This window comes from Bipolaris victoriae, assembly GCF_000527765.1.
Source record: "Bipolaris victoriae FI3 unplaced genomic scaffold scaffold_2, whole genome shotgun sequence".
In the NCBI taxonomy this organism is placed as follows: domain Eukaryota; kingdom Fungi; phylum Ascomycota; class Dothideomycetes; order Pleosporales; family Pleosporaceae; genus Bipolaris; species Bipolaris victoriae.
The window spans coordinates 519,182-544,451 of record NW_014575390.1 but is presented as its reverse complement, the minus strand read 5'-3'; the positions used below and the strand labels follow the sequence as shown (position 1 = coordinate 544,451).

General features: G+C 46.8%; 7 protein-coding genes across 7 annotated transcripts; 3 read left to right on the top strand and 4 right to left on the bottom strand.

Moving 5' to 3' along the window:
• Positions 1-1,566: 1,566 nt before the first annotated feature.
• On the bottom strand, positions 1,567-2,938 carry COCVIDRAFT_33106 (hypothetical protein; the record flags this gene model as incomplete). The annotated part of the gene is made up of 8 exons (XM_014706736.1): positions 1,567-1,869; positions 1,932-1,994; positions 2,070-2,235; positions 2,286-2,342; positions 2,406-2,543; positions 2,603-2,686; positions 2,752-2,769; positions 2,826-2,938. 8 exons carry the CDS (start codon positions 2,936-2,938, stop codon positions 1,567-1,569), a joined length of 942 nt encoding a protein of 313 aa, XP_014562222.1.
• A 3,966-nt stretch (positions 2,939-6,904) lies between these two features.
• COCVIDRAFT_84969 (hypothetical protein) lies at positions 6,905-7,111 on the top strand (the record flags this gene model as incomplete). The annotated part of the gene is made up of 1 exon (XM_014706735.1): positions 6,905-7,111. The coding sequence occupies one exon, from the start codon at positions 6,905-6,907 to the stop codon at positions 7,109-7,111; it is 207 nt and encodes a 68-aa protein (XP_014562221.1).
• Positions 7,112-9,097: 1,986 nt separating this feature from the next.
• On the top strand, positions 9,098-10,090 carry COCVIDRAFT_11532 (hypothetical protein; the record flags this gene model as incomplete). The annotated part of the gene is made up of 2 exons (XM_014706559.1): positions 9,098-9,589; positions 9,689-10,090. 2 exons carry the CDS (start codon positions 9,098-9,100, stop codon positions 10,088-10,090), a joined length of 894 nt encoding a protein of 297 aa, XP_014562045.1.
• A 1,100-nt stretch (positions 10,091-11,190) lies between these two features.
• On the bottom strand, positions 11,191-12,112 carry COCVIDRAFT_22085 (hypothetical protein; the record flags this gene model as incomplete). Its single annotated transcript, XM_014706597.1, has 2 exons — positions 11,191-11,765; positions 11,815-12,112. 2 exons carry the CDS (start codon positions 12,110-12,112, stop codon positions 11,191-11,193), a joined length of 873 nt encoding a protein of 290 aa, XP_014562083.1.
• Positions 12,113-12,241: 129 nt separating this feature from the next.
• Positions 12,242-12,912, bottom strand: COCVIDRAFT_11530 (hypothetical protein; the record flags this gene model as incomplete). The annotated part of the gene is made up of 2 exons (XM_014706558.1): positions 12,242-12,272; positions 12,488-12,912. 2 exons carry the CDS (start codon positions 12,910-12,912, stop codon positions 12,242-12,244), a joined length of 456 nt encoding a protein of 151 aa, XP_014562044.1.
• A 6,911-nt stretch (positions 12,913-19,823) lies between these two features.
• Positions 19,824-22,007, bottom strand: COCVIDRAFT_33103 (hypothetical protein; the record flags this gene model as incomplete). Its single annotated transcript, XM_014706734.1, has 2 exons — positions 19,824-20,470; positions 20,516-22,007. 2 exons carry the CDS (start codon positions 22,005-22,007, stop codon positions 19,824-19,826), a joined length of 2,139 nt encoding a protein of 712 aa, XP_014562220.1.
• Positions 22,008-23,538: 1,531 nt separating this feature from the next.
• COCVIDRAFT_11528 (hypothetical protein) lies at positions 23,539-25,219 on the top strand (the record flags this gene model as incomplete). The annotated part of the gene is made up of 2 exons (XM_014706557.1): positions 23,539-24,456; positions 24,491-25,219. 2 exons carry the CDS (start codon positions 23,539-23,541, stop codon positions 25,217-25,219), a joined length of 1,647 nt encoding a protein of 548 aa, XP_014562043.1.
• Positions 25,220-25,270: the final 51 nt, after the last annotated feature.

Sequence of the window (25,270 nt, the reverse complement as noted above, 5' to 3'; positions counted from 1 at the left end):
CGCTGGAGAAAAAAGACCAATCACAGTTACCTCAACCTTTCTCTTTCAAATGCTGGACAAGAATGTGGATAATTCATGAGGCTGTCTCTGTTCGTCGCGGGATGGTGTGCTTGAAACCCTCGAGTTTGCCCTCGAGCATTGTGGAAGAGATTTTCCGACCAATGCATAGCATGACTAACGACACATCCTGGTCTTCTTATCCTCCAACATAGCGGCCTCTACTCAGCGATTCTTTTCATTTCTTCAGAGATGATATTTTTGCTCGCATCGAGTACAAGGCCGGCCGTTCATTCGAGATCCCGGTGCTTCTCCGCCACTTTTCGCGATACCGATGCGTAGACAATCGAGATAAGATTGCTCCACTGCCGGGGCTACTCCCAGACGTTAAATTTCAAGGAACTTCCGAGTACTCCATACAGTCTTGTTTCCAAGTATTTTCGGGTGCCACTTAGGTGAATTGATTAGAAATTGGGAACCCCAACATGCTCTCCTATACGTCGACTCACCTCAATGAAACAATAGCGCGTTTGTAGTTGCGAATGTATGAAAAGGAAATGCTACCTTTCGTCTCTTGCGCGAAGGATCTGTGGATCTGCAAGGATGGTGGTATGACAACGCCAAACATCGCGCGACTCAACAAAGATGTAGGGAATGTTCGTCTTCTCTCGCTAGGGATTACCGTCAATGCCGTGAAGATAACTTTCGGTGATCGCGATTGGACGCCGGACGCGGTCGAGCTTCGAATGATGATCGAAAGGGCTAACGGATGGAGTTGCATCTCATCGTTCTGGGATATTTTCTTAGCAAACCAATTAGACTATGGTTGCCGACTCTCCCAGGGCGCAGCTTCTGGTATGACAGTCTTACGAAGAACGAAGGGGGAAGAACTTACGCTGCTTCAATCTCCCGAATTACCGTCATGGCCTGATTTCCGATTGAGTCGACGGTTCTTTCTAACTCTATCAGGTGCTATTGGATTGGGTACAGACAGTTTACAGGAAGTACATGTAGCAGTAATACTCGCTGGTGGACCTGTATCATATCTCAATCGAAAATCGGCCTGGGAGCAAGGTGTAGAAAGCTAGCAATTCATCAAAATGGTGAGTGCTTCCACTCGATATGTTAGCATTCCGCTAACAGTTCACAGCTATTTAAATGGATTCATGAATGACGAGGTTGCCCACTATCCTTTAAACAGAGAACATATCCTTATGCACTAAATGTATAGCATTCTCTCCTCTCTGGCCCATTCTTCGACTTCAATAGAACTTCGGTCAAGATAATCGAGCTTTTTTCTTATACAGTTAATGTTGGAAAGATCATATTAGATTTATTGAAACATCAAAGACTGATTGATTTTACTGATATGTATTACAAAAACAAAATCTGTTCATCACATTCGATGTACGTTGTAGGTAGAGGGCACTGTAATGAGCTACACTCAGGAAGTGAACAGTTGTTATACAAGAGATTGTATTCAAAAGAGACCGTGACTCCTAAGCTACATAGCCATCCATATACAATACGATTTACTTCAACGATTCCCATCTCCTGGCATCATATCAATCACGTCATCTCTACCCTGCGGGGATCATCACCTTTTGACATAGATACCGGATAAACGTCTACCTTGCCATCACCAGGGAGAGTTCCTTCTTTGGAACATATGGCAGTTAAGCTCATTGGGTCTTCCATCTGATATGTCTGTTTTTGACCGCTTCTCCACAGGTTGCGTGTAATTCTAAGAGCCTGAGCTGAAGCAATCCCATCTGCCGCGGCTGGCAAAATGAACTGATCTTCGATGCCCTTTTGTGAGGTCAAAATGATTGTTGCAATTTGTATGACGACATTGGGAATATAGTAAACCAGCTGAGTGATCAAGTTAGATAAGGCCGTCAGGAAGTGGCGTTCATAAGAATTATCCCACTTACACCACCATTTACCATTTCTTTTCCAATCCTCATGAATCCACCTCCCTGTCCCACTCTGAAGAGCTACGATAGATTAGCCATGCACAATGCCAACTTATAGTGATTTTCAAGGGGAGGCAATTTCTTCGGATAGCTCACCTTATACATGCAAAGGATGAAACATAAACAGTCGAACGAGGCTTGCAATAGGAACACCAAATATATATAAGGTGAAGATGGGCCGAAAATGCAACCAACGTTTCCTGGAAGATTCGATGCAGTTGTTCTAAAAGCCTCTACGAGAGCCAATACCGGACCTGCGAATCTGATGTTGAATTAGAAAGCTTGACTTCCACAAGAAAGAGCGAATCTCACAAGAACAGAACCATGAACATCAGGAGATACAAATTATCTTGGTAGAGAACGTGAACTCTATAAGCATGTTAGGAATCTACTACGTGGACATTAACATGATTCTCAGACAGAAGTACGTGCCTGATTAGCAACAAAGCTTGTGATGTGAATATCGTGACTGGTTCTAGAATGCCTCCAATTTTATACACGAGTAAACACTGGCTGCCAGAATAAACTGCAAAAATCCAGAAGTTTGTCAGTGTGATGGTGCAGCAGACCCTGTTGAGTCAGTATATAGTCTGCAACGGCCGGAAACGACGAACGTAATATTATATTACCTGTTAACAATGAAAAGAACTGTCGCATAGTTGAACCGTCGCTGAAAGATAAATTGGAAATCTCTTGGAAGAGATATGATTGTACTAGAAACTTAGATTAGAATCATGCGTTTCAATTCAGAAGATACATGCTAATATAAAAGACTTACTCCCAATAATATCCGCCTCTGAACAAAATATGTTAGTATCTTGCGTCGCATCCACCAAATAAACAAATACGCACAAAACTATCGAACCGAAGATTTGAAATTTCCATTGCGCTCGGACATCTTTCTGAGAAGGCAGCAAATCATAGCCCCATGGAGCTACAACATGAGTACTTGTAGTGGTGGACATTTTTATTTTGTGATTGCGATTTGAGTTGAAAAGACCTGGTAGTGATGTTTTATGTACACCAGCGAGTTAATGGCGTAAGACATCAAGTCTCCTCGGAGCTGACTAAGTCGAGCCACGGAAGCGGCTGAAGAAAAAGGAATTGTAGCACAGCTACCCCTATACCCGGACAACTTATCAGAAGAATGATTGGTTAAGCTAGCCGTTAGCGTACTAAAGGCCCTTTCAACCAGGTCCGCGGAAACCATGTGTGACGAGAACTGCTCTAATCGGTGAAGAGAAAGTTTGGTACGATCCCGGCTGCTCAACCAGTTATATCTTTATCCAATGCACTTCTAGGGCCTATTTATAATCAATTGGCCAATCAGTAACTGCGGCGATGTCACCCCGCAGATTTACCAATCGACTTCATGAGTAGCTTGCTTTTTCACAACCTACATTATTCGGTCATGTTCCCCTCGCTTGGCGTGCATCGTGCCTTTGCTGCACCTCCTTCACACGAGGAGTGATACACTTCTCGTCGCTATCCTGCTTTATGGGGGTTGTTTTTCCTCCGGATCTGTGCTAGCGTGACAAGAAGTGTATCACTTTCCATGTGAAGGGGGTGGCTATATCACCTGAATCGGCTACACAGCTTGCTCGGAGACATACTAGGAGTTATGCACTATCTGGCCGCAAACCGCCCTGCGCGTGTCCCCTTTGCCGGCTCCTCACCTTTTTCACACCCAAAACTCTTTTCTTCAGCTTTTGGGTCAGTTACCTCGTCAACTATTTAGGTCTCATTTGCCTGTATGGACCTTCTCTTACGACTTTTGCGCATTGTTATTACTTCAATAGCCCCTCGAAAGGCTATGCGATCTTTATGTGGTAATGCCAACCTGTTTGGCGGCCAGTTTCAGTTTCAGCTCTGTTAGCGCTTTTGGTGGCTGTTTAATGACTTTTAGTATTAGCGCAAGCTATACCAAATCTAATCGCCAAGCTGGAGAAGCTACTCATTCCACTGCATCAGAGAGCACTTGGGTGCGCACACACTTCTCGCTCCCCTTGTTGTCCTACGGAGCTCAACACAAACGCTAAACGCAAATGCAAATATTTGTCTAAAAGGTATTTCTTCTATATGAGGGATGCGGGTGGGGCGACTACATATACTGTGTTAAGCTATCGAGCGGGCTAGCTTATAAGGATGTTCTGTCAGATATCAAGGAGTACTATTAGTAATGCATGCAGATGTGTGGAGTAGGCATTCATTTGAAGTATACATGTTTTGCAATGCGCTTACCAGAGATGAAACTAAATTCACATCTAAGCGCGGCTTCTCAAAATCATCCTCTACTTAACAAAAGACATGGAAGGAAGGATTTACTGGCTATCGAAACACTTGAACAACAATTTTCTGCTGATTTAAATAGTCACTACAGTATCGTCTCAACAGTAGAGCATGCTGTCAGCTGTACTGCATTTAGCAGAATCTCAGCTGCGCCAGCGCTATCCCACTACAACTCTAGTTTTATCATCAAGATTGGGTGCGAGTCTTTTTATTGTTTTAACACGAGCTAGCAACGACCTTGAACCAGTTCTTTACGAAGCTCTAGATATAGATGCGGGATTCTTATAGAATTCGAAGCATGTCAGTTATTGTGACTATACTAGCGTACAAACAGCAGTCATCTTCAATTACACATCGGATTTGAGCCGTCAACACCACTATTGCGAAGGGTTTTTCAAGAACGCTGCAATCCGCTGCCCTGATTCATCCTACGATCGCTGTTTACCGCATCAAGATCGAAGCTCCTGAGCGCGGCGCTCTGTTGCTGAAATGGCAGCAGTTCCTCTGTGCCTTCACCTCCTCAGTCATCCGGACCTTTCCATTTATATCAAGCCCTGGGATGGGTTATCGGAATTCCGCTCAATATTCATCTCTTACAAGTATGCTGACCTTAGTATTTACAGGCACTGGGAAGCTTTTGGCCACCAGCGATACGCACGCGATCACGGCCTACTTTCTGAACCTGGAGGTGTTTCCATCTTGGCGATGATGTCGGAATTGCCCTAAAGAGGACCTTAAATCTCGCAAACTAGCTGCGATGCAATGGTGCTGAAGAAGACTTCGCAGTCCTCACCGTCCTTGTCGTCCTCCAGGGTCACCACAATATTCCGAAAGAATTAATACTTGCGATGGATCAGCTAAGGTCAGCACGACTATCCCGAAATTGTTTGAAACCGACGTTGCAACCGCCAGTTACATAGGTACTGCACTCTGTTAGACTCTTGGCAACCAGTGAAGTAGCTATTTTGTTCAGATTGTTGTCTAGGTTCCATACATGCTACCTGCATTCGCATCAGCAACCGTAGTTCTCATTCTGATGCACCCGCCACGAGACCACACACAACAATGTCAGCGCCGCTCTCTAATGCGTGCGCGGTTCCTGTGCCACGTAGTACTGTGCATATATATTAGTCCCCCTTCCTATTCTACTAACGATTTCCTGTCTTCTATGCTGATAAAGACCTTACCTTCCTTACGGAGTTTAAATATTATGCTAGTGATATTATCGCCTTCTACCTAAGCTATCTTTAACTTAAAACTAGCTGCCTTAATTATATTCTTTATAGTTTATGCTAAGCCCGCAGGGTTACTGCCGCCTGCATTCTACGCAAGTCCTATCTCGTGCGCTAAACTAAGAACGAAAGTGCCAGCGTCAGCTGCGTTAAAAACGTGGATTAGGAGCATCTTGTGTATTGCTCGGCTACGGACCCACATTCTACATGGACTCGTCGCTGCTCCCTGTCTACGGATTTATTGCGTTCCCAGCCGGAGGAAGACTATTTTTTTATATGGTATCTGAAAGCAATGCAGTTTTCAGCACTTGTAATCAATGTGTGTGGCAAGCAAAGCGCATAGTGAGAAAAAGGTGACAGACTACATGACTGCTGAGATAGTCGCTGCAAAGCTTCGAGCACAATTTCCTAGCAGTATGATTCGAAGAAGAATCGGAGACAGTACGACGGGCACGGAACTGCAGGAAGTGATTTAAGTACTTTCTGACCACGGTTGAGTGTAAGCATACAGTGTATTCGGGTCGATATCAATGCGGGAGGCGCGGGATGAGCGGCTTGGCTTGCGCAAACCTATAAAGATGGCAATTGCCTTGACCTTTGCGTGACTTGCCATACAATTGGTAATCTTACTAGCCACGGATAGCTAAGTTTGCTAGGGTGAGAACTTAATACCTTCTGCTGAGTTTCGAAGCTACATCAACCAGAAACAATTGACAATCACAGCTGCCAAAGATAATGAAAGCAGGCCGTTTCCATGGGCCTGGCCCAGATGGCCATGTGACAGTGGAAAAGATACTAATCCTGAAGCCTGGACCTATATAGATGCTCGCTAAGGTCTAAGCTACTAGACTTTATTACTCTAATTTAGAACTCTTCAAAGGATATATTAAGCTAATAGGTAGAGGTAGCTAATCGTCCTTAATACTAGGGTATAAAGTCTATAGAGCGGTTATTAAGGTTAGAGATTAAGTTTCTTACTTTAAGAGGAATAAGACCGTTAGTTTCTTCTATATCTAAACGTATATAGTAGCTGCGAAGTATATAGTATTTTACTTATTACCTATCTATTAGTAACCTAATGGAGCTTCTATAGTAATAGGTTTATCGCTAAATATACTCTAGTTAAGAAGAGTTAGGCTATAAAGCTACTAGGTAGGACGGATCCTAAGACTATGACGCCTTTATTCTGCGCTGTTTTAACTCCCCTCTATGCTATTGATAAAGCTAGCTTATCACCTAGCTAGTGGATCGCAGTAGTTAGCATTGGTGGTCTTAGACGTCTAGGTAAGAGATGTCTATGATCTTCGCTAAGAATAGCTTTACTATCGTAGCCGTTCAATATGTAGTAGCAATTGGTCTTAAATTTGCGGGTATAGATATTGGACAAGCTCAACGGGAACATCCAAGATCATGGATCCGCTAGACCCTAATTTCGTGACCCACATCCGGAAAGTTAATAGAGGCGGGGTCCATGCAGCGGCAATTCTCAGTGGTAGTGTCAAAGCTTACGAGTCTGGATTATCAATCATTCGCATTGGTGGAAAACTGATGGTTGTTGGGGTGGTAAGCACGCAATCAGGCTTAAGCCTTGAACTTGCATTCCCGACTTTTAGCTGACATTTCTCCAACGTCTAGACTACTCCAAACGATCTACCGATACCATTAGTTCCAGTATCATGTGGACTTATCCAGATTGTTGGTGCATCTGCCGGGTGAGTAGACGAAATGAAACTCTGTATCGATTTCTCCTACAAGCATAATATCCGTCCCAAGTGCACACAGTATGGCATTGTCCAGTATCTAAAATTGGTCGATTTGATGTAGAGTGATAAAATCCCAGAAGGTCGCATGGTTATTACGTCTTTTTCGTAATGAAGTTCAACTTGAAAAAATGTAACTAGTATCAATAAAGGGACCATTTGGTCGTGCTAGCGGATCGACGATCGAAGTCGAATGAGAGTAATGTTCGGAGCTGTGGGTTGGATCGTCGCTTTTTAGGCATGATTCAATCGTGTTTAGCAATATGTTAAACATGTCGCAGAGGGTCCCTACTCCGCCAACTACACCAACTAGCAGTGACGAGAAGAACAAGTCCATTTGTTTAATTGCTAGCACTGTTCTACTTTGAGCATACTATTCCACATCTAAAAACAGTTATTGAACGGCTCTCGAAGTTTATTCACTTAATTCAGTAATATAGTATGGGTAGCCTTCGATCTCTGAATAGCGATAGTCAAGTTGATTTACTGCTAATTCATTACAGGTCGTATACTTGCACGTCTTATTTTTGGCACCCATGTCGTCTTGTATAAAGCTAATGGTTCTAATAAATCGTCGACTGAAATTATAGACTTACAAAGTAGTGAGAGCTGAAAGTAGGCAGAATACATACTAGTAGGGTGTAATCGGGGTTCACACTATCGATGTTTGTATTTAAGTCATTAATTTGAGGATCCCTAGCCTTGTTCATATTAATAAAGAAATCTGCATTTTGTTCACCGATCAGTGGGTGGGGTAAAAGAAAGGTCCAGCTACTACAGCTAGCTTAAAATAGAAGCAATACTTGGCTCACTTGCCCTTGTCTGTGCCAATTTTCTACAACAGCTTTTCGTGAACCCACCAATTTAGGATGCAGAAGTAAAGAGCTGTGTTGCCGCCAAGGTGTTGGCGCTGTCTGCAGGTGGGATCGTTTGACCTACAGCAAAAGACTACCGTGAGAGTGCCAACTGTAGAGAAACGCAGCGGCATGGCGTTGTGTAAAACATTTGGCGACTGCACGCGCGTTCTCCACTATATCATGGTGATCAAGTAAGAGCTGGCGGCCGTGGTCAGTAAGTCCCCTCCAATGCTAAAACACTGCTTTGAAGATCCAGGAGATGTCACTTTCGGCCTGCCGTCGGACAAACTCGTAGGCGGCGATCTCGCGCCAATTAGCTTTACTATTGGGGGAGCAGACCTATGAAGACCGCCTTATCAAGTTAGCGGTAGCGCCAAATATTATATCTCTAAGCGCCCGATATTGACCACACGCCCAATGAGCGGATGAAGATAGTGAACAACACACAAGGCTGAAACATAGCTACCAGACCACGTAACGCAAAGCTTCCTGTTCACTCAGCCCTAGAGAAATCAATGGCAAAGCGTTATTGCCATCGGCGATTTCCCAAGAATTCATTATGTTTTATAGTCGTACAAAATCCAATGGGTGGATGGATCACAAAATCCTTGCTTATCGAGCCACAACAGAAGCTCGACCACGCGAAGCAGTCGGTTAAGCATACATGACTGAGAGTGATGTATGGCATCTCTCTTAGTGATATTAGTTTTTTAAAGACTAAAAAACATACAAAAGGCAAAACGACAACGCAAAACGTTCGAGAGAATTAGTGGTCAAAAAATAAGTAATGTTTCAAACGTACATTTTGAGGTGTTTGAAACCGCTCGCGCGCATGCAAACTCCCAGCACGTTACAAGTGCGCCTTAGAGCTAGTGATTAGCACAAAAAGCGATAGTTGAATTGTGGGGGCCGAAATAGATCTTTTTATAAGTATATACGTGCGCATCAAATGTCGAATTCGCCGTCAGTCTAAGCTTCTTATCACAATGCTTTCGAAGTTTCCCCTACTCCTCATCTGTCATTTGTTTGCCCTCCCCATCACTGCCGAACAGTACAACTCTAGCTATCATGCATCCACTTTCTTCCCACGACTCTGGTTTCCACAATACAGTTCTTTCTTCCACAAGTATGCTACACACTTGGCCGAAGCATCAAGAGTGACATGCGTCACGACCCTTACAGACTACAACATTACCTACTCAGCCCTGTCTTCTTCACTGGTAGCCAAACAGCTCCTGTCGATCTGCTATGAACATGAAAAATGTATCCTGGACAACATGCCATCGGACGTACTAGCGAACTTCATCTCTGCAACTGTCGTGTTAGGCCTCATGCCAACATTACTGTCAACAATTGCACCGAGTATCGCTGAGATGGCGCTGCTTTCAGCCCATCGGCCAGCACTGAGTTTCCTAATCGCATTGGACGCACCATCAATCTGGCCAACAAGATTACTTGAGTATAATGACCCAACGCGTGTACTGAAGGGCATGGAAAATGACGCGCGCGGCACTCTGCTCCGCATTCACACCCCAAAGCACTCCAAATAGGCTATAGGATTGCTGACTGTGCTACAGTATGTGCTGGTAGCAGGTGCAGTTTTCAACATTGTATGGACAAGCTTGGAACTTGGTCGTAACAGTATTCTGAGCTGGGGATGCACAACCACTTTTGGTCCTCTACTGTGGACTTCACTCGCTGGCGTAGTCCATCTTGTTGCGGCATTTAGTTTTGCGTACGTGAGAAGCAGTGCACATTCACGGCAAGAGAGTGCGAATAAGGGAGTCAGAAATTGGAACGCCACGAAAGGTTTTCGCAAAATCATAGGACTATTGGCAAAAGAATTCACGCTTTGCGCCGAACAATCGTTGGGTCAATATGACGGGAACAATGCAGTACCACCTCTGGCGGTCGTTGCCAACGTGCTGGCTGGATGTGGCAGATTTATCTATCTAATGTTTGGCATCATTATCTTCTAATCACTAAAATTGGTGAGCGTATGGGACGTACTGAACTCTGTACTATGCCTTTAAGTGGCGTCCGCAGTAGTTTGTAGGCTGGTATTAGTATTTGAGATCGGGGGTTTAAGGGAGGTAGCATTGAAGGACTGAGAGCTTGTTATCAGCGAGTAGAGGGGATTGTAGCTACCTCATACGTACATAGCTTTGGGGGAACGTGGGAGCTGCCGACGAGAGTACTAATATGATAATGATTACCACAAAATTGGCCAGGCTCAAAGCATCGACTGGTCCTATTGCTGGCATGCCCAGTCGTCAAAAGGCTGGCGACATGAGATTTCGTCTCAAGGGTTCCTCGTGAGTACGACTTCCACCCCAGCGCTCTAGTCTACCACACTCCCGTGCGCTTGTATCATTACCAACGCCAGTGGGACAAGATGCGATATTTGGTCATACTGGTCAGCCCTCACAAAATCGTAGATACCACTCAATACCGCGCTATTCGATAATACAAGATGTCATACAACTTCATTATTCGTTTTCAGTCTTAATGTAAGAGTTTATACCTCAATTCTCATGTGTCGAAATCCTCGGCTCATGCTTTCATCCTCTAACTCACTATCGTACATATATAAAGATACCAAACCGCGACTCCCCCTATGTGCCTCCGGAGGCTGGCTCGGGTAGGATGCGGCATTGTTGAGTATTCCCATCTCAACATCATCATTCGCATAGTGTTCGTGACTTGAATTTGAATCCCTAGAGGTTTTGGGATTACGCGACGTATGTTGATCCGACTCTTCGCCAGTCTGCACACCACTTTGGTCATGAACAGATAGTTGCGTTGGTTGTGAATAATATCCGTGGTTCGCGAAAGAATTTTTCCATATGGCCAGCTTTGCTCTGGATTTTCCCGAGGGGGTGCTGTTCGCTTGGCTCGCCGTCTGCGATGACTTTGCTTGGGATGATTTTGCTTGCGACGATTTCGCTTGTGATGATTTCGCTTGCGAAGAGCCGTGGCCCTTGGAGACTAAAGATTTGACGTTGAGGTACCGCTTCACGAAGACCTTGAGAGCAGGCGCGTTTGCGCAAATCACACCGATATGAAGCTCCAGGAGGGTTCAGTTCCAAATTTCCCAGAGTTGCCAGGAGATATCGTACGTTTCATAGAAAAGAACGTAGGTGGCATATGTTCGCAAAGCCCCAAACGCAGCTGCTCCATAAGCAGTAGCAAATATGGCCATCAGTGCTACTTTTTGTCGAATTGGGATTTTAGCTTTCCAGTAGATAAAGTTGGGGAGTAGAGCACAGATTACGTCTTGCACCGTGGATATGACGCCAGCGGCTGCCATGGCAGCACCCTCCTCATTGCAGTTGAATTTCTTTCCTAGCGCTATGTTTATGACGTTCGACTGCTCCCAGTAAGCCGAGATGGGCTTGCATCCAACAAGCGGACTTATGAAGAAAGTAACTGTGGACGCGACTTGGAACCCAATTGCAACCCAGGTGGTGATTCTAAAGGCTTTGGATGTGCCGCGCGAACCTAGGCGACGGAAGAAGAGAAGGATAGAAACTTTGACAAGCCCTGTGCCGAGGACAAATAGGACCTCTATGGCCAAGATGAGTTTTCTTTGAACCTCAAACAAGGTGAGATCGACATCCCATATGTGCACTCCGCTGTGATATTTGTCTGCAGCTATGAGGAGTCAGCTGTGAACTGGAGGGAAGATGGGTCAAAATCTTACTCCATGGGATAAGAATAGCCAAAGTCATGACGATTGGCTGTGAGACGGTAAGTGAATGAACAATGTCCTGGAATGAAAGGTAATTTACAAGAGCAACAACCATGAGCCAGTCATCCCAGCCAGCATTGCGCTGCATATAGAATCGAACCCACAGTCTTGAGAATACGGTAAAAAAGGTAATAGGCGTTAGGACGAAAGCGATGTTGGACGTCACTCTTCCTCTTCCTTCTGGATTAACATAGTTGGGAGGCGGCCACGAAGCTATAACACTCAACGGGGGGTTCGTGCCACCAGGCATATCGATGAACGTCAACTAGGTGAACAAATTGGGAGCGTAGCCAGCATTTAGATAGTGGGCTGGAGCACTGAACTGTTATGCACAGTCGATATATGTTTCAAGTGCTTATATTCGTTTATTTCAGCAAAACTAGCGTGTGATGAGAGTTGCAAGGCCACCACTGGACACAACCGCTCAGCGGAAGCATGCAAGCATACTTTTCAACGACTCGCTCTCCGGTGACGCCAGTACGCGTACAGCAGTCTTGGTCATCCCGTCCTTCATTTCGTGTTCACAGACGGTAATGAGAGAGGCGGGGCATACTCGTCGATCATGGTTCAATGCAGCTGGGGGCTTGCGCAGAACGTGTGCATGAATCGACAACAGGGTACGTACCAATCCGACATAGGCATGCCATAAATGTCCGGCACGGTGCATTTACTTTTTTCAAATAGGAGTCCGAGCGCTATGTTTCCGACTAGCGTGCCGCGAAGCCGCACGCATCCTTTGTAACTATTGGGTGATTTGACCGCGCAATCATGAGTGGAACCAGTAACCAGGCACTGCTCACGCGGGAATGAGCAAAAGTCTGGCTCGGGCCAACGTTCGGCCACTGGCGTCATCTTAGTGCCCGTTACCACGTGCGAGGCCCGTGTGCTGCTCATCCATATCCTTCCCTTCTCCCTCTTCCCCGACACCCTCGGGCACTGCGCAACTTGTTGGGAATCAAACTCCTCCTCCACCTCATGACCCGTTTTGTCGCCGCTGCAATGCGACCCAGCCCATGCTGGTGACTTCCAAGACGACCCGGTTTTTGCCATGGTTGACGATCGCTCCCACACGCCCTGCCATCGGAACATACATCAGGCGTTCAGTAGTTTCAGGCTGCCACGATCCTAGTGCCACTTAGCCGAGCTGAGAGAGTGTGCTTTTACATGTCACGCTGTCATTGTGACAGGGCGACAGGGCGGGAAGAGGGACGTGATGACAGGACAGGTGGGGGCAAACCCAGCCCCAAAAGTCGATGCGGTAAGCTAGCGTGCACGCAACCGTTGCCAACACGACCGCTCGCAGTTTACCGCTTCAGGGTCTGTTCACCTCCATTTCCGTTTTCCGGCGACTAACCCTATTCTAGTAACTATCTCAATTCCCTCTGAGAAAAACAAGCTGCAACGGTGTCGTATTCGAAAAATGAGCGTCTCGCGACCCTAAAACGACGCTAGATTATATTAGCCCTACGCCCGTAATAAAAAACTCCCCATCCAGTGCTAATTTGCTCTATATATTCTGCTTTTTATATTAAACGAAACGGAGCGCCGTTTCTTCTTCCTAGTCCTCCAAAGCTCTAGCGGTAGCTGAAAGCTCTATTTTGCTGCCCGTTCTGTTAGAGTAGCCCGTTACGTGATCCGACGTGACCATAAAACGGAGCTCCAGTAACTGAACACCCCCTCCGTTTCGTTCCCAATCTAGATGGCCTAGTTGCAACGCTAGCCAGCCCTCCCTTGTTGAAGCGCTAAACCCAGCACGAGAACACAACGGAAATGGAGAAGTGAACAGGCCCTCAGTTTGCCACATTTATTCCCAGACTTACCGAGGCCTTTGCGTCCTAATGGCAACTTTCTCGATAGTGCTTGGAACTGACTCGTTCGTGGATCCTTCTGGCCTTCGCACGGGTACAAAACAGGAATCAAACATCAACCAGCGCCAATTAGCACCAATCAGCACCCAAATGAATCAGGTATTCAACAGACGCCACACAAAGAGGCGCCGGACCCTTCGTACTTGATGCTAGGCAGAGATATCGTTATCAAAGTTGTGTTTCACGCCACGACAATCTTCGTCACCAACCTCGTTCAACCAAGGAAAACTGGATATTTAGGCCCACTGTTTATGAACGGCCGTACTCGGGGGACTTTCTGATTGTGCTTGTAGGAAAGGGCTCGTTCCGAGGCACGTATTGTTCAACATCCGATCCTCAGCCTCTTCCGCCACTAGAGCCATCGTCTTGCGGGATGCCTTGAAATTTCCCGGATTTCCTCTACCGGACGCTTGTCATGCGTAGCCATGGTTCTATGCTGGCGATCCTCAACACTTGCAATGCTGGGCGGATCTTGCCACCTTGCCACTGTAGAAATTACTGCTCAAATATGTACGTTCAAAACTCTCCGCGTTTCATTAGTGAACCATCGGAGCCAGCTCCACTTTCCCCAACTCCACATATTGAAAACCCTTCCCACACTTTCACAACCGCCTCTTGATATCCTGTTATGTATCCTGGCAGCCATTCAACGGCATGTCATCGGCTTCCTGCATGTGGCGTACGTGGACGGCCGGCGCCGAGGGAAGGTCGCACGTGGAGGTTCTTACCGAGAACGACGCCTTTAGAGTTATCAGCGCTTCATTGAGTTTCACCAAGCCCACCCAGCATGCGGTACCCCGCAACTTTTCCCCGTTATTCGTCCACTCTGAAGCACCCTTCCCGTATATTTGAGAGATGCCTCTCAGTAGCAGCAGAACCCGCCGAGAAAGGTATCGTTGAAGTTAGTCTGAATCGCCACAAATGATCCGCCTTTCTACTTTTCAAGCCTTGCAGGTAAAAAGCTGGTATCCTCCCGTACTCTGGGCTGACCCTGCTTGCGTGCACATTACAGCTCGCTTGATCTTTCAAGGTGACGATAAGCTGCTAGGTCTTTTTGGAAGGGAAGATATGGGGTCGACTAGACTATGGACGACGCACAGGCATGCTCACCTCTCTAAAGTGCAGCACAGCCCTGATACCGCACATGTCTCGTGATCGTAGGATTTGCGATCAGGCAATCGAATTTTCCGATTCAATGCATTCTCTACTTCCTGCAAGCGATTAATTTTGAAACTTCCTTGTAATATTTTGCCCATCGTATTATTGCCAGTTGCTGGCCAACCTGCAAGTAGCGTTTTTGATGAAGATGACCTTTTTATTCGCAGTGTATTATAGAGTTATTATGCGCGCACAAGGATGCAGCTCTGTATGAAAACATAGAGTGATAGGACAGACTTGGTGTTGCAATTCATGGTGCGGTTCTATTGCAGTCACTCCGCGAGGTCGTCAAGACTGCACACTAATAGATCGCCTTGCAGCTATGTCGCGAGCATATAACCTGAGATCCTAGCTATATCATCCGGAATCATGGGTGCGCACTAGCGTACATCGGGTCAAGGCAATGATCATGATGACAACCAAAGGATGTAGCGGCAGGAAATTATTTGGCGGATTGTCTACCCTGTACGATTAAACGAGATGAAGCACACCATCCTATATTGAACCTAAGTAAGAAGGAGTTTTCCAACAAAGAAATAGTGTACGTAGATATTCGAGATGCCCACCTATCACACGTTAAGCGCTTTCTAAGGTTGATAATGGAAGAATATTTTGATTAGTTGACCTATAGCTACCCATGAATACTAATAGAATTATCACCGTAACCTTTAGCGACTCTATGTTGTGGAGTAGCTTGCGCTACATGTGTTCCTTGAAGGCGTGCAAGCCGGGTCACTAAATTTCCAGCACTACCATACAAGGTAAGCGCCGAGTCTAGCGGAGCGACCGTAGCTTTCGATAACGAGATGGGAGTCACGACATCCAAGGAATGTAATACAAGGAGTGAAAAGAGGCACGAGGGAAGCACGCTCTGAAAGCAGAAGCCGCTGACAGGAAGTTAAAGTGTAATCGTATGTGCAGGTAGTCCGCGCAAACTGAGGATGCGCAGCACTGAAAACGCAAACAGCACGAATAAGCGAAGCAGATCTAGTAAAGACCTTGAAAGGTAACAGGAAAGCATCAAAAGAACAATGTTGGATCTTTTCCAGGGTCTATACCGTAAGAGCTCAATCGATCAACCGAAAGCCTGACCACTATGACGATCGTATCATATGCGGCGTCCTAAAAACAAATAGATTGTCTCTAAGAGAACACGATGACCTATTTGCTATTTTGCTTTCCATATGTTACTACGGTTCGGAGAGAAGTACTATGCGCTGAGAGCCATATTGTAATCTCGGGTGAAGAGCGGGATTATTTGCTAGCTGGGGTTTCCTATTATGTAACTGAGGATAATTTGCTCGATGGTATCTAGAAATAACTTTAGATTTGTAAGTAAGAAACACTTCAGTTTCATCTTCGAGATCATGATAACTGGAAACTGCATTGTGACCACGTACCGATCATCGTCTGATGTCGAAAACCGCAACTGTAGTCACAACTCAAAACCAAGGCAGACTGTCTCAGTTCCTAGTCCAGTAATCATTGACACGCACGAGCTAGTATATGGTGCAGTAAGCATCACATACTGGCATTGCCTCGTTTCACGACATATAGTCTACGCCTAGGAAGGGTGTAGCTGTGCGTGACTCGAATGGAGGCCTCAGCTTTGATAAAGAAGAACAAGTTGCGAAAGGAATTGCCTGAATCGCACCTCTCCAGAGAGCGAGAGGATTCACCAGAAGCCGAATCCCCCGATTATATCGAATGTCACTAGATGAAGCCGCTTCAACATGTCCAATCCACCGTTCAAAGAGGAAAGGTTGCGTAGTAGGCACAAGGAAAGGCCAGAATACACTATTGTCAAAGGCTCCTGCAGCCGGATGGACTTTCCAGAAACCCATTGGACTTTTGCAGGCTGTTCAGGTCTCATTGAGATTTTAGTGCGAGGATGATGTTATTGTGGGTAGCCAGGAGTCCTCGGCCTGACAAGCCTCGAGCAAGCAGCTCGCCTCAGGACTCAAGCCGATACTTACTTAGTCTCGGCGATTGTATCGTAGCGACATTCGAGGCCGTTGCTCTGTCGCTCCGACTCGGCGTTGTGCTGCAGCAGGTCGATGATGAGTGCATCGTTTTGTCCCTGGACTATCATGCGCAAATGGGCTTCGAGAGTTTGGATGATCTGTCGCATATCTACACGTGTGTCGCAGTGAATCTCGCGATCGACGGTTCATATTTGCCGCGGTTACTAAGTACTCCTGCTCTGACAACCGAGTCTTGCACACCCCCACGGCCAAGTGCACGTACTGGCGCGGAAGCAGAAGCAACGGGTGCGGCCTTTTTCGGTAATATCGTGTCTCGACACAATGGCAGAGATGGACACCACAGTAACTCTATCATGTATCTAAACGGGACGAAGGTGAGAGCATGCACAAGACGTGCAGCGTGGCATCACTGGTCTTGACCATCATTTTGTCCGTATCCAACATGGGTCATTCTCCAGATCTCATTCACTACCACGGAAGTATGTCACTGGTGGTTGCTATGTCGGTTCCAAGAATCTTGGAGATCGCTATGCTGATCTTGGCTGCCCCACCGCAAGTATTGATTCTCATAGAAATATCATAAGTAGTAAATCTAGACAAGGGCAAGGGCAATGAAGTCTCCTTTAGTGCCCTTGCATCGTAGCGAGTCTTTAAGATCTACTAATGTCTTCTTTATCATGATTTCGACATTATCGATAAAGAGAACACCTCTAGGTTCAAGATATTGTGGTGTAGCATCACGTGACTGAGCGTATAGTATATATTACGATTATCTTTCGTACGTAGATAGGCACCTTCTCNAATTNANCCTTTGCAACGATNAACNTTCAGCTTNTTTCTATCTACTCGATTGCGGGTCGCCCCTCTGATCTTTTGAGCTCGATCACGTATCGTGCCACAATATAGGCCGTGATCGCATGCGTACCACAAAACGGAGCTCTATCTAAGCCTATCTATTTTCTGTCCCAACTTTTGTAGATACGCCTACTAGCTGTGACGCTAGCCAGCCGTCCCCTGTGAAAGCTCTCAATCGAAAACGCAAACGGAAAACGGAGAACAGAGCATGTTGTGAAAAGTATTTCAACCCCTCGGTCCTATCGCTATTGTTGTTGATATTCGATAGCGATGGTGACGGGCTGCACGCCTTTGGGACAGCTCCTAACTAGAGCTAGCTTATAGCTCTAGCTCTCCAGCAGTTCCGCAGCCAATTCTACCAACGTCTCTTCTTTAAAGTGTTAGGTTCTTTGCAATGGCTCTAGCAGGGGGCAAGATGGTTTAGGTAAAGATAGTAGCTTGGCCGAAGTAGCGGAAAGTAGGGGAAAGTCTCTTAGTTCTTAGGTAATACACACGGACCAAGAGAACATTCATATTAGTGTTGCTCTCCAATTCGCTGTTTCAGTCACTCACGCCGGAGCAAGTGGAATACCTTAGCATATGTGACAAGTGAATATTAAAGAGTGGATTTTTTTACTCAACCTTTGGTATTTAGGCAATTCACCTCTACCACATAATATATGAAATTTTCTCCACAGAAATCTGGAACATGAAGAAGACTTCTACTTTTATAGTCCCTGTCGGTTTGGTAACCGCATTACCCGCAGTACCCAAACAAGCTAATGCTATGGAAAAGCGTCAGGTGAGCTATAACTCTACAGGCAATACAAAGCTACTCTGGTTTTAAAGGCTAACATAGTATGGTATAGGATTTTGTAAGCTAATATCTACCCTAATAAGCATGTGTAAAGCACTAGATGTAGATGCTAAGGAAGACACATATAGCCAGCTGGCACCCAGCTTAGAATCTTTGGATCCTTTTCACAATTTTGTGCTGGTGGGAGATTTCGTAGAGTTGATGGCGGGCGTTTCGAAACTGTTGTTTGTACTTAAGAGATCTCATCGAAAGGGTTCAGGCTGTCTGACGCTGAATAAATCTTCGAACATTAGCCTGCGGAGGGGCAGAGAGATTTCCAAGGGATCGAACAAGAGGGACATGATTTGTTTCGTAATGATGTTCAAGATCCTTGAAAGATAATCTTAGAGCATTGTAGATAATGAAACTCTGGACGAAAGACATCCTTGTTTGAGAACAGCAATCCCCGGCGGTCAAGGTCCATAAGTAGACAAAGGGAAAGAATTCAGACGGGCAGACAAGGAATCAATTTGACAAATGCAATCAAATGAATGCTAGAAGCATCCATCGTATTTAACGCTGAATCTACAATACCAAAGACGCGTCAAGGCCATGACACGGATTTTCGGCACATTGGCTGGACTTCACGGGAGGCTGGGGATTCGCAATCATCATGTGAATCACAAGAGTTGGTCAGTAGTTCTTATACCGATGGAGCAGAAAGGTGAGGAGCCCGGCGTCACTCTGCACTGCTGTCAACCTTGAGACGTCACGGTTGCCTATCAATAGTCGAAGAATCATGCCTGGTACCTGTAGCAACGTCTTTTATGGGAGAGACTGTTTGCAAGGTCACAGAGCCACGCCAAGGATGTCACGTAGTTTTTAATGAAGGTTGGTATCATGACAGCAGGAGTTCAGATATGCTGAACACCACATTGCAGCCATAGATCAATGCATCGAATATGGGCAGTCGATAAAATGGGCCTTTGAAGTTAAACACTTATTTGTTTTCGAAACAGAGTCCTTATCTGTGAACTAAAAGGACAAACTACAGCAGACACACACCACTTGCACCTGTCGCTAAACCGCCACCTCAGCCAACGCCATGTTTCGTATTCCATCTCATTTACCTCAGGCATCAAGACAAGCTCGCACATCTACGTAAATCTAACAGCACAGGGCAGATCTGGTGATGTGCTAAATACCAGTTTGTCCATCTCCATACGAACCTAAACGTGCTTCTTCACTTACTCATGATTTTACAACGATACACAACAGCCTTGCCATTCTTCTGCGAAACACGTGTGCCAAAGCTGCCTATCACACTAAGCTGGCATAACCGCCTGAGTAGCCACCTGCTGGTCCAAACGTGATGCCTGCGCCAAGTACTGTCCTCACAGCCATATCGTTGAACTGCCGCTCTGTTTGAATTCGATGCATTCGCACGGCTATATCCTCAGGCGACCCTGGCTCTAGCGTTCCGGATGTCGCCGGAGATTCCCTCACCTGCACCACACTGGATACAGGGATATTGGGATCAAGCATCATAGCGGTCCTCGCCTCGTCGCCCACGCGCTTGATCGCGAGTGTCTGCACTTCGTCGGCGCGTGATCGCAGAGCCTGAACCTCGGATTTGTCCCTTTTGCTTAAGTCAGGGTGATTGAGTACTCCAGGCTTGTACGTGTCTGCGCAGAGTGCTGGCATCAGCGTGGAAATCTCGTCGGGGTTCTGCATAATCTCGAGGAAGAAGAACTTGTACCAGCCAGCGCGGTTGAGCGCGGGCATATACGTTGCGTACGACGAGGTAGCAGAGGGCGGCTCTAATATCTTGAGCTCTTCAGCATGTACCTGCTCATCAAAGTTCCATATGGGCGCGAGGTGAGGTTGTACAGGAACCATGACGTGTGGAATACCTTCCAGTCCAAATTGATGCGCAAGGGCCGTATACCCATTGTATGAGTAAATTTCTACTATGTCAGTGGGGACTTCGGACAGCTTTACAGGTGACTTACTGCGCGCATCCTCGGGCAGATCAATCCAACTTGCCAAAATTTTGGGCGCTTCCAACAAACCAGAGTTTCGCGGCTCAAAATTTCGGTCCAGGGCATCAAACAGCAGATCAGCTAAGATGTAGAATTCTCGGGTCGGGGTTTCTGTGACTGGGTTTACGAAACTCCAAGGATCTGCAAGCGGCATACTGCTGATACTGGCCTTTTGCGGGGGACTTGTAGAAACGTTGGATGGTGAAGCAGCCTGCGTCGAAGGACTATGCACCGGATACTGTGAGGATGGATTGGCTGCTTTCGTGTCAACAGGCGGATCACCTAGTCTCAAGCTTCCCAGGTCTGCGGGTAATTCAGCGGTGAACTCGGTAGATGTGGCTGGAGACACAGAGCTTTGAGGGGCTGGCGTAGATGGTTGTGTATGTGTGAGATTGGTCGGTGGTAACTGTCCTTGTACATCTTTGTGCTGCAGTGGAGGACTTATTGATGGAGGGATTGGATTCGCCACCTCGTCTGCTGGATTGGCAGGTGACATGGGACGCCATTGTTGCTGTTGACTTTGCTCTTGCTGGTATGGCGTGTTTGAGCCAGGCGGATTTGGCGGCAGTTGTTGGTGTTGGTGCTGCAGCTCTTGTTGGGATGGCGTGTTTGGCGCCAGCGAGTATGGAGGTTGTTGCTGACCAACATGTGGAGCATGATCCTGTGCATACCCCCATTGCGCTTGTTGGCTTGGGGACACTGTTGATTCTGGTGGTGAGATTTTTGGATGCGGTGGCACTGGCGGCGCAGGAGGATATCCCGACTGTGGCGACAACCCAGTGTGGCCTCCCACTATGAAGCCAGTTTCTTGGCTGTGATATGCATTCTGCTGCCCATGCGGAAAGTGTTGCTGAAATTGTGTAGCGTTTGTCTGTCCGAGCTGGCCCTGCTGCCCTTGCCCATATTCAGATGTGTTGTAACCTGGCGCGCTTAGCGGCTGTTGCGCAGCAGGCGCTTGCACTGGTGGTGGAGGGGGAGGGCTCTGATGTGGGTAGTAATTGTTCTGGCTTGGCGGAGTACCGGTCGAGGCCCCATAGTAATAGTTTGGCTGGTATGGTGAAGGCTGTACAGGAGTGTAAGAGGTTGTTGGCGGAGTTGGCTGTTGCTGTTGAGGCTGCTGCCACTGCTGTTGTTGCGGCTGGGGACTGTATGTCTGAGCCTGCGGCTGTTGGTAACCATGGCCTTGGCCTGGCGGGTTCTGGTGGCTCTGGTAATTCTGGTAACTCTGCAGATGTTGAGGAGGGCCAGGAGCGGGTTTGTTTCCAAGCTTCGAGCTCAATGTCTGCCCCAGCTTATCCACCATCGGCTTTCCAGTGGAAACGGCCTGGCTCATCATCTGCCCAAAAATGCCGCCAGCCTTGGACGTGTGGCCTGGCTGTCCATACTGCTGCTGTTGGTGGGCGTAGTTCTGTGAAGCGCCCTGGTAACCGCCGGGCTGTGTGTTTGAGCTGTAATTTGACATGGCGCTTCTCTACGTAGGTTTGCCTGTTCACTGCGATGGGAGAGGTGCGACTGTTGTAAGTATGACCCCTCCATGAGTAACCTCGGCCAGGCAGCGCTTCAGCCGCACTTGGTTGGACACGGTGCTTGGCACGGTGGCTTATTGAGGCTTGAGTCCTACTACATACCGTGTCTGTGCGCGTGATGCGTCGAACCACCCTGGAGGAGTACTGACACAAATGAGGCTCTAGAACCACTGAGGCGTCCATTTTGTTTGTATGAGCGAGGACGAAGGAATACTCTCTGAAGTATGTATGCCTGGGTACTGTTGCAGCCTTTGCAAAGCCACAGAAGCAGTCAGTTCAGCCCTATCTATAAAGAGTTTGGAGTCATGCCAGGGGTGTGAGCACAGTCTGCCTTATTTGGGGTTTTGGTGTAGTTAGGTGCCTTCAGCGCCACCTCTCGCCCCTTCCACCCACGTGATATGTCCTAGCAGAGATTTCTTTTCATAACTACCCGTACATTCCAAGTTATCGCTTGCATATGGATAAAAAAATACGACTGTTGTCCCTCTTACGCACGCTATGCAAAGCTATCAATCGAAAAAGAAGTAAGAGAGCTTACTAGTACTACCAGCGCATCTCTTTTTAAACACAGTGCTAGGTGTGTAAAAGTGTAGACGTAGAGCTATTGCCTCGCAATGATGTCTTAGAGTAAAGATTGATTACTTAATAATTCCACATCAATCATTTGTACCACTTCTGATACGTAGATAAGATGCGGAAGTGGAAGTAGAGGTACATTAGAAAGAAGCCTCGTTCGTTTGCTCGTAGAACTCCCTGCCGGATCTTGAGTGCTGAAATGAGATCAATAACAGTCCCATGCAAGTATGTGATCATACTACGATTGAGTCCGTCAATAATGATAGAACTAAGCTAAACTCATTGCAACCAACCTCCCCATTACCGGCTTCTCATTGTAGCGGAGTTCGAGTAGACAACAACAACAACGACGACGACTGATGCGTTTTCCAGGGGTTTTATAGTCCAAATGAGAGCTTCGCCAGTCATTGGAGCAATCGTTGCTTTGAATAAGCATCTCCAGAGGGGCACTGACTACTAGCCCCTTGCAAAGTTCTAACCCAAAACAAGCTTAAACCGGCCGGAAACGGACACGGACACGGAGCAATCAAACAGGCCTTTAACCTTGAAATTGTCAGCTCTAAACCTTATGATTGTCAGCATCATCCACATATTTGCACACAAATATTCACAACTCAGTCGGCTGGCAAAATCTCCGGAGATCCGAGAACAGCCGAAATAACACCCATCCTACCAATATCCTGGTAGCTCCAATATTGTGAGAGTTTAGGACGGGTTCGACGGGGCTAGTCACCGCTATGCCATAGGTGCACCGGGCGCAATCAGCAACGGCCGATTTAGCCAGATTGAAGCGGTGAACACTGTTTTCTTTTTTCTTTTTTTTTAAATAGACGAATTTTGCTCGTTGAATATTCAGGCTTTCTTGTAGCAATCAAGACATTTGCCAAGACAATGCATGCTATGCTGTATCTTCTTCTTTCCCTGGCGTCTGCCAGCCTCGCCATTCGCGCTAGGGACCCTCTACATATCACTAGTCGACATTCCGGAAAGCCAGACCCGCAAGGACAAATACAAATCGCAAAAAGAGAGGCACCCCCAGGCACTGAAGACAATCCTGCTATTGGGTACTTCGAGCAGCCGATTGATCACCATAACCCCAGCCTTGGAACGTTCAAAATGCGCTATTCTTGGAGCAACGAGTTCTGGAAGGGCCCAGGCTCGCCTATTGTACTCTGGCTACCTGGAGAGACCGATGCGTCTCCTTTCTATTTGTGGTACGGGAACTACAGTTCGACAGAATTTTACTTCAGCCAGGGACAGTTAGCCAGCAATCTTGGAGCAGCATACGTAGTACTCGAAAATCGATATTATGGAGAGTCCTCACCATACCCGGAACTGACTACTGCGAACCTAAAGTATCTCACGTTTGATCAAGTCATGCGCGATACTGTCAACTTTGCTAAGAATGTTAAGCTACCATTCGCTGCCAATAGCACTGCGTCTGATGTGCCATGGGTACTCGCTGGTGGCTCATACAGTGGTGTCATCACCGTTGATATTGCAACAAAGCTACCTGGCACTTTCTGGGCGTATTGGGCGACGAGTGCTGCAGTACATTCAGAGCTAGAGTACTGGAGGCAAAGCGATAGTTTTCTGAAAGCAGGACCAAAGAACTGCACAAAAGATGTGGCACAGGTCATCGATTATATCGACAGTGTGCTGTTGAATGGTTCCCAAAAGGAAATTGACGTACTCAAAGCCAATTTTGGTCTTCAGAACCTGACCCACAACGAGGATTTTGTTAACACGCTTAGTGGGGACCCTGAACTTTGGCTCAACGTGCAGTTCGATATCAACGCTGCCCCGGATGTAATGAATATTTATCAATGGTGATACTATTGAGGGTGTCTGGAACCCGGCGACTCGGAATTACACACACTCCAAGCTTCCTGGCATCGAAGGCGTGGGCGTTGAGAAAGCACTAAAGAACTGGGGTAATTGGGTCAAGAATTACAGGCTACCTGGAATGTGCAAAGACGGCTTCGGCAAGCACTATCCTGGACTATACAGTGAAAATAGTACCTACTGCGAGGACTCGTACGACCCCAACAACCCGTTCTATACAGACATCAGCGTTGGAAATCCTTGGAACCGACAATATCTCTGGTTTGAATGCAACGAGGCGATTGGCGGCTGGACCGCAGGTGCACCCAAAGGCACTCCATCCCTCATCAGCCGCTTACTCGATGTTAAGTATGGATACCACATGTGCGAAATGTTGTTTCCTAAAGGGCCTAATGGGGAGACATACGGCTTACGCACTGTGGACCAGTTCAATGAGTATTGGGGTGGTTGGAATATTGGAAATACGACTCGATTGTTAATTGCCAATGGAGAGTATGACTATTGGAGACCGACTACGTTTGCATCGGAAGTTCGTCCCGGAGGTCCCCTCCAGAGCACAGCGCAGCTTCCCGCCTATCTTGTACCGGGTGGTTATCATTGCAGTGATTCTCTTTATTATCGGAATGCTCGCCGTAACGAACCTGTTCGGATGGTGATTCACGAAATACTTGCACAACTAGAAGCTTGGGTGAAGGAGTGGCCAGGAAAGAAGGGTTCTTCTAGTTAGTTAGTAGCTAGTGTTACGTAGGTAATCAAGCCACCAGCCCAGAAACTAATA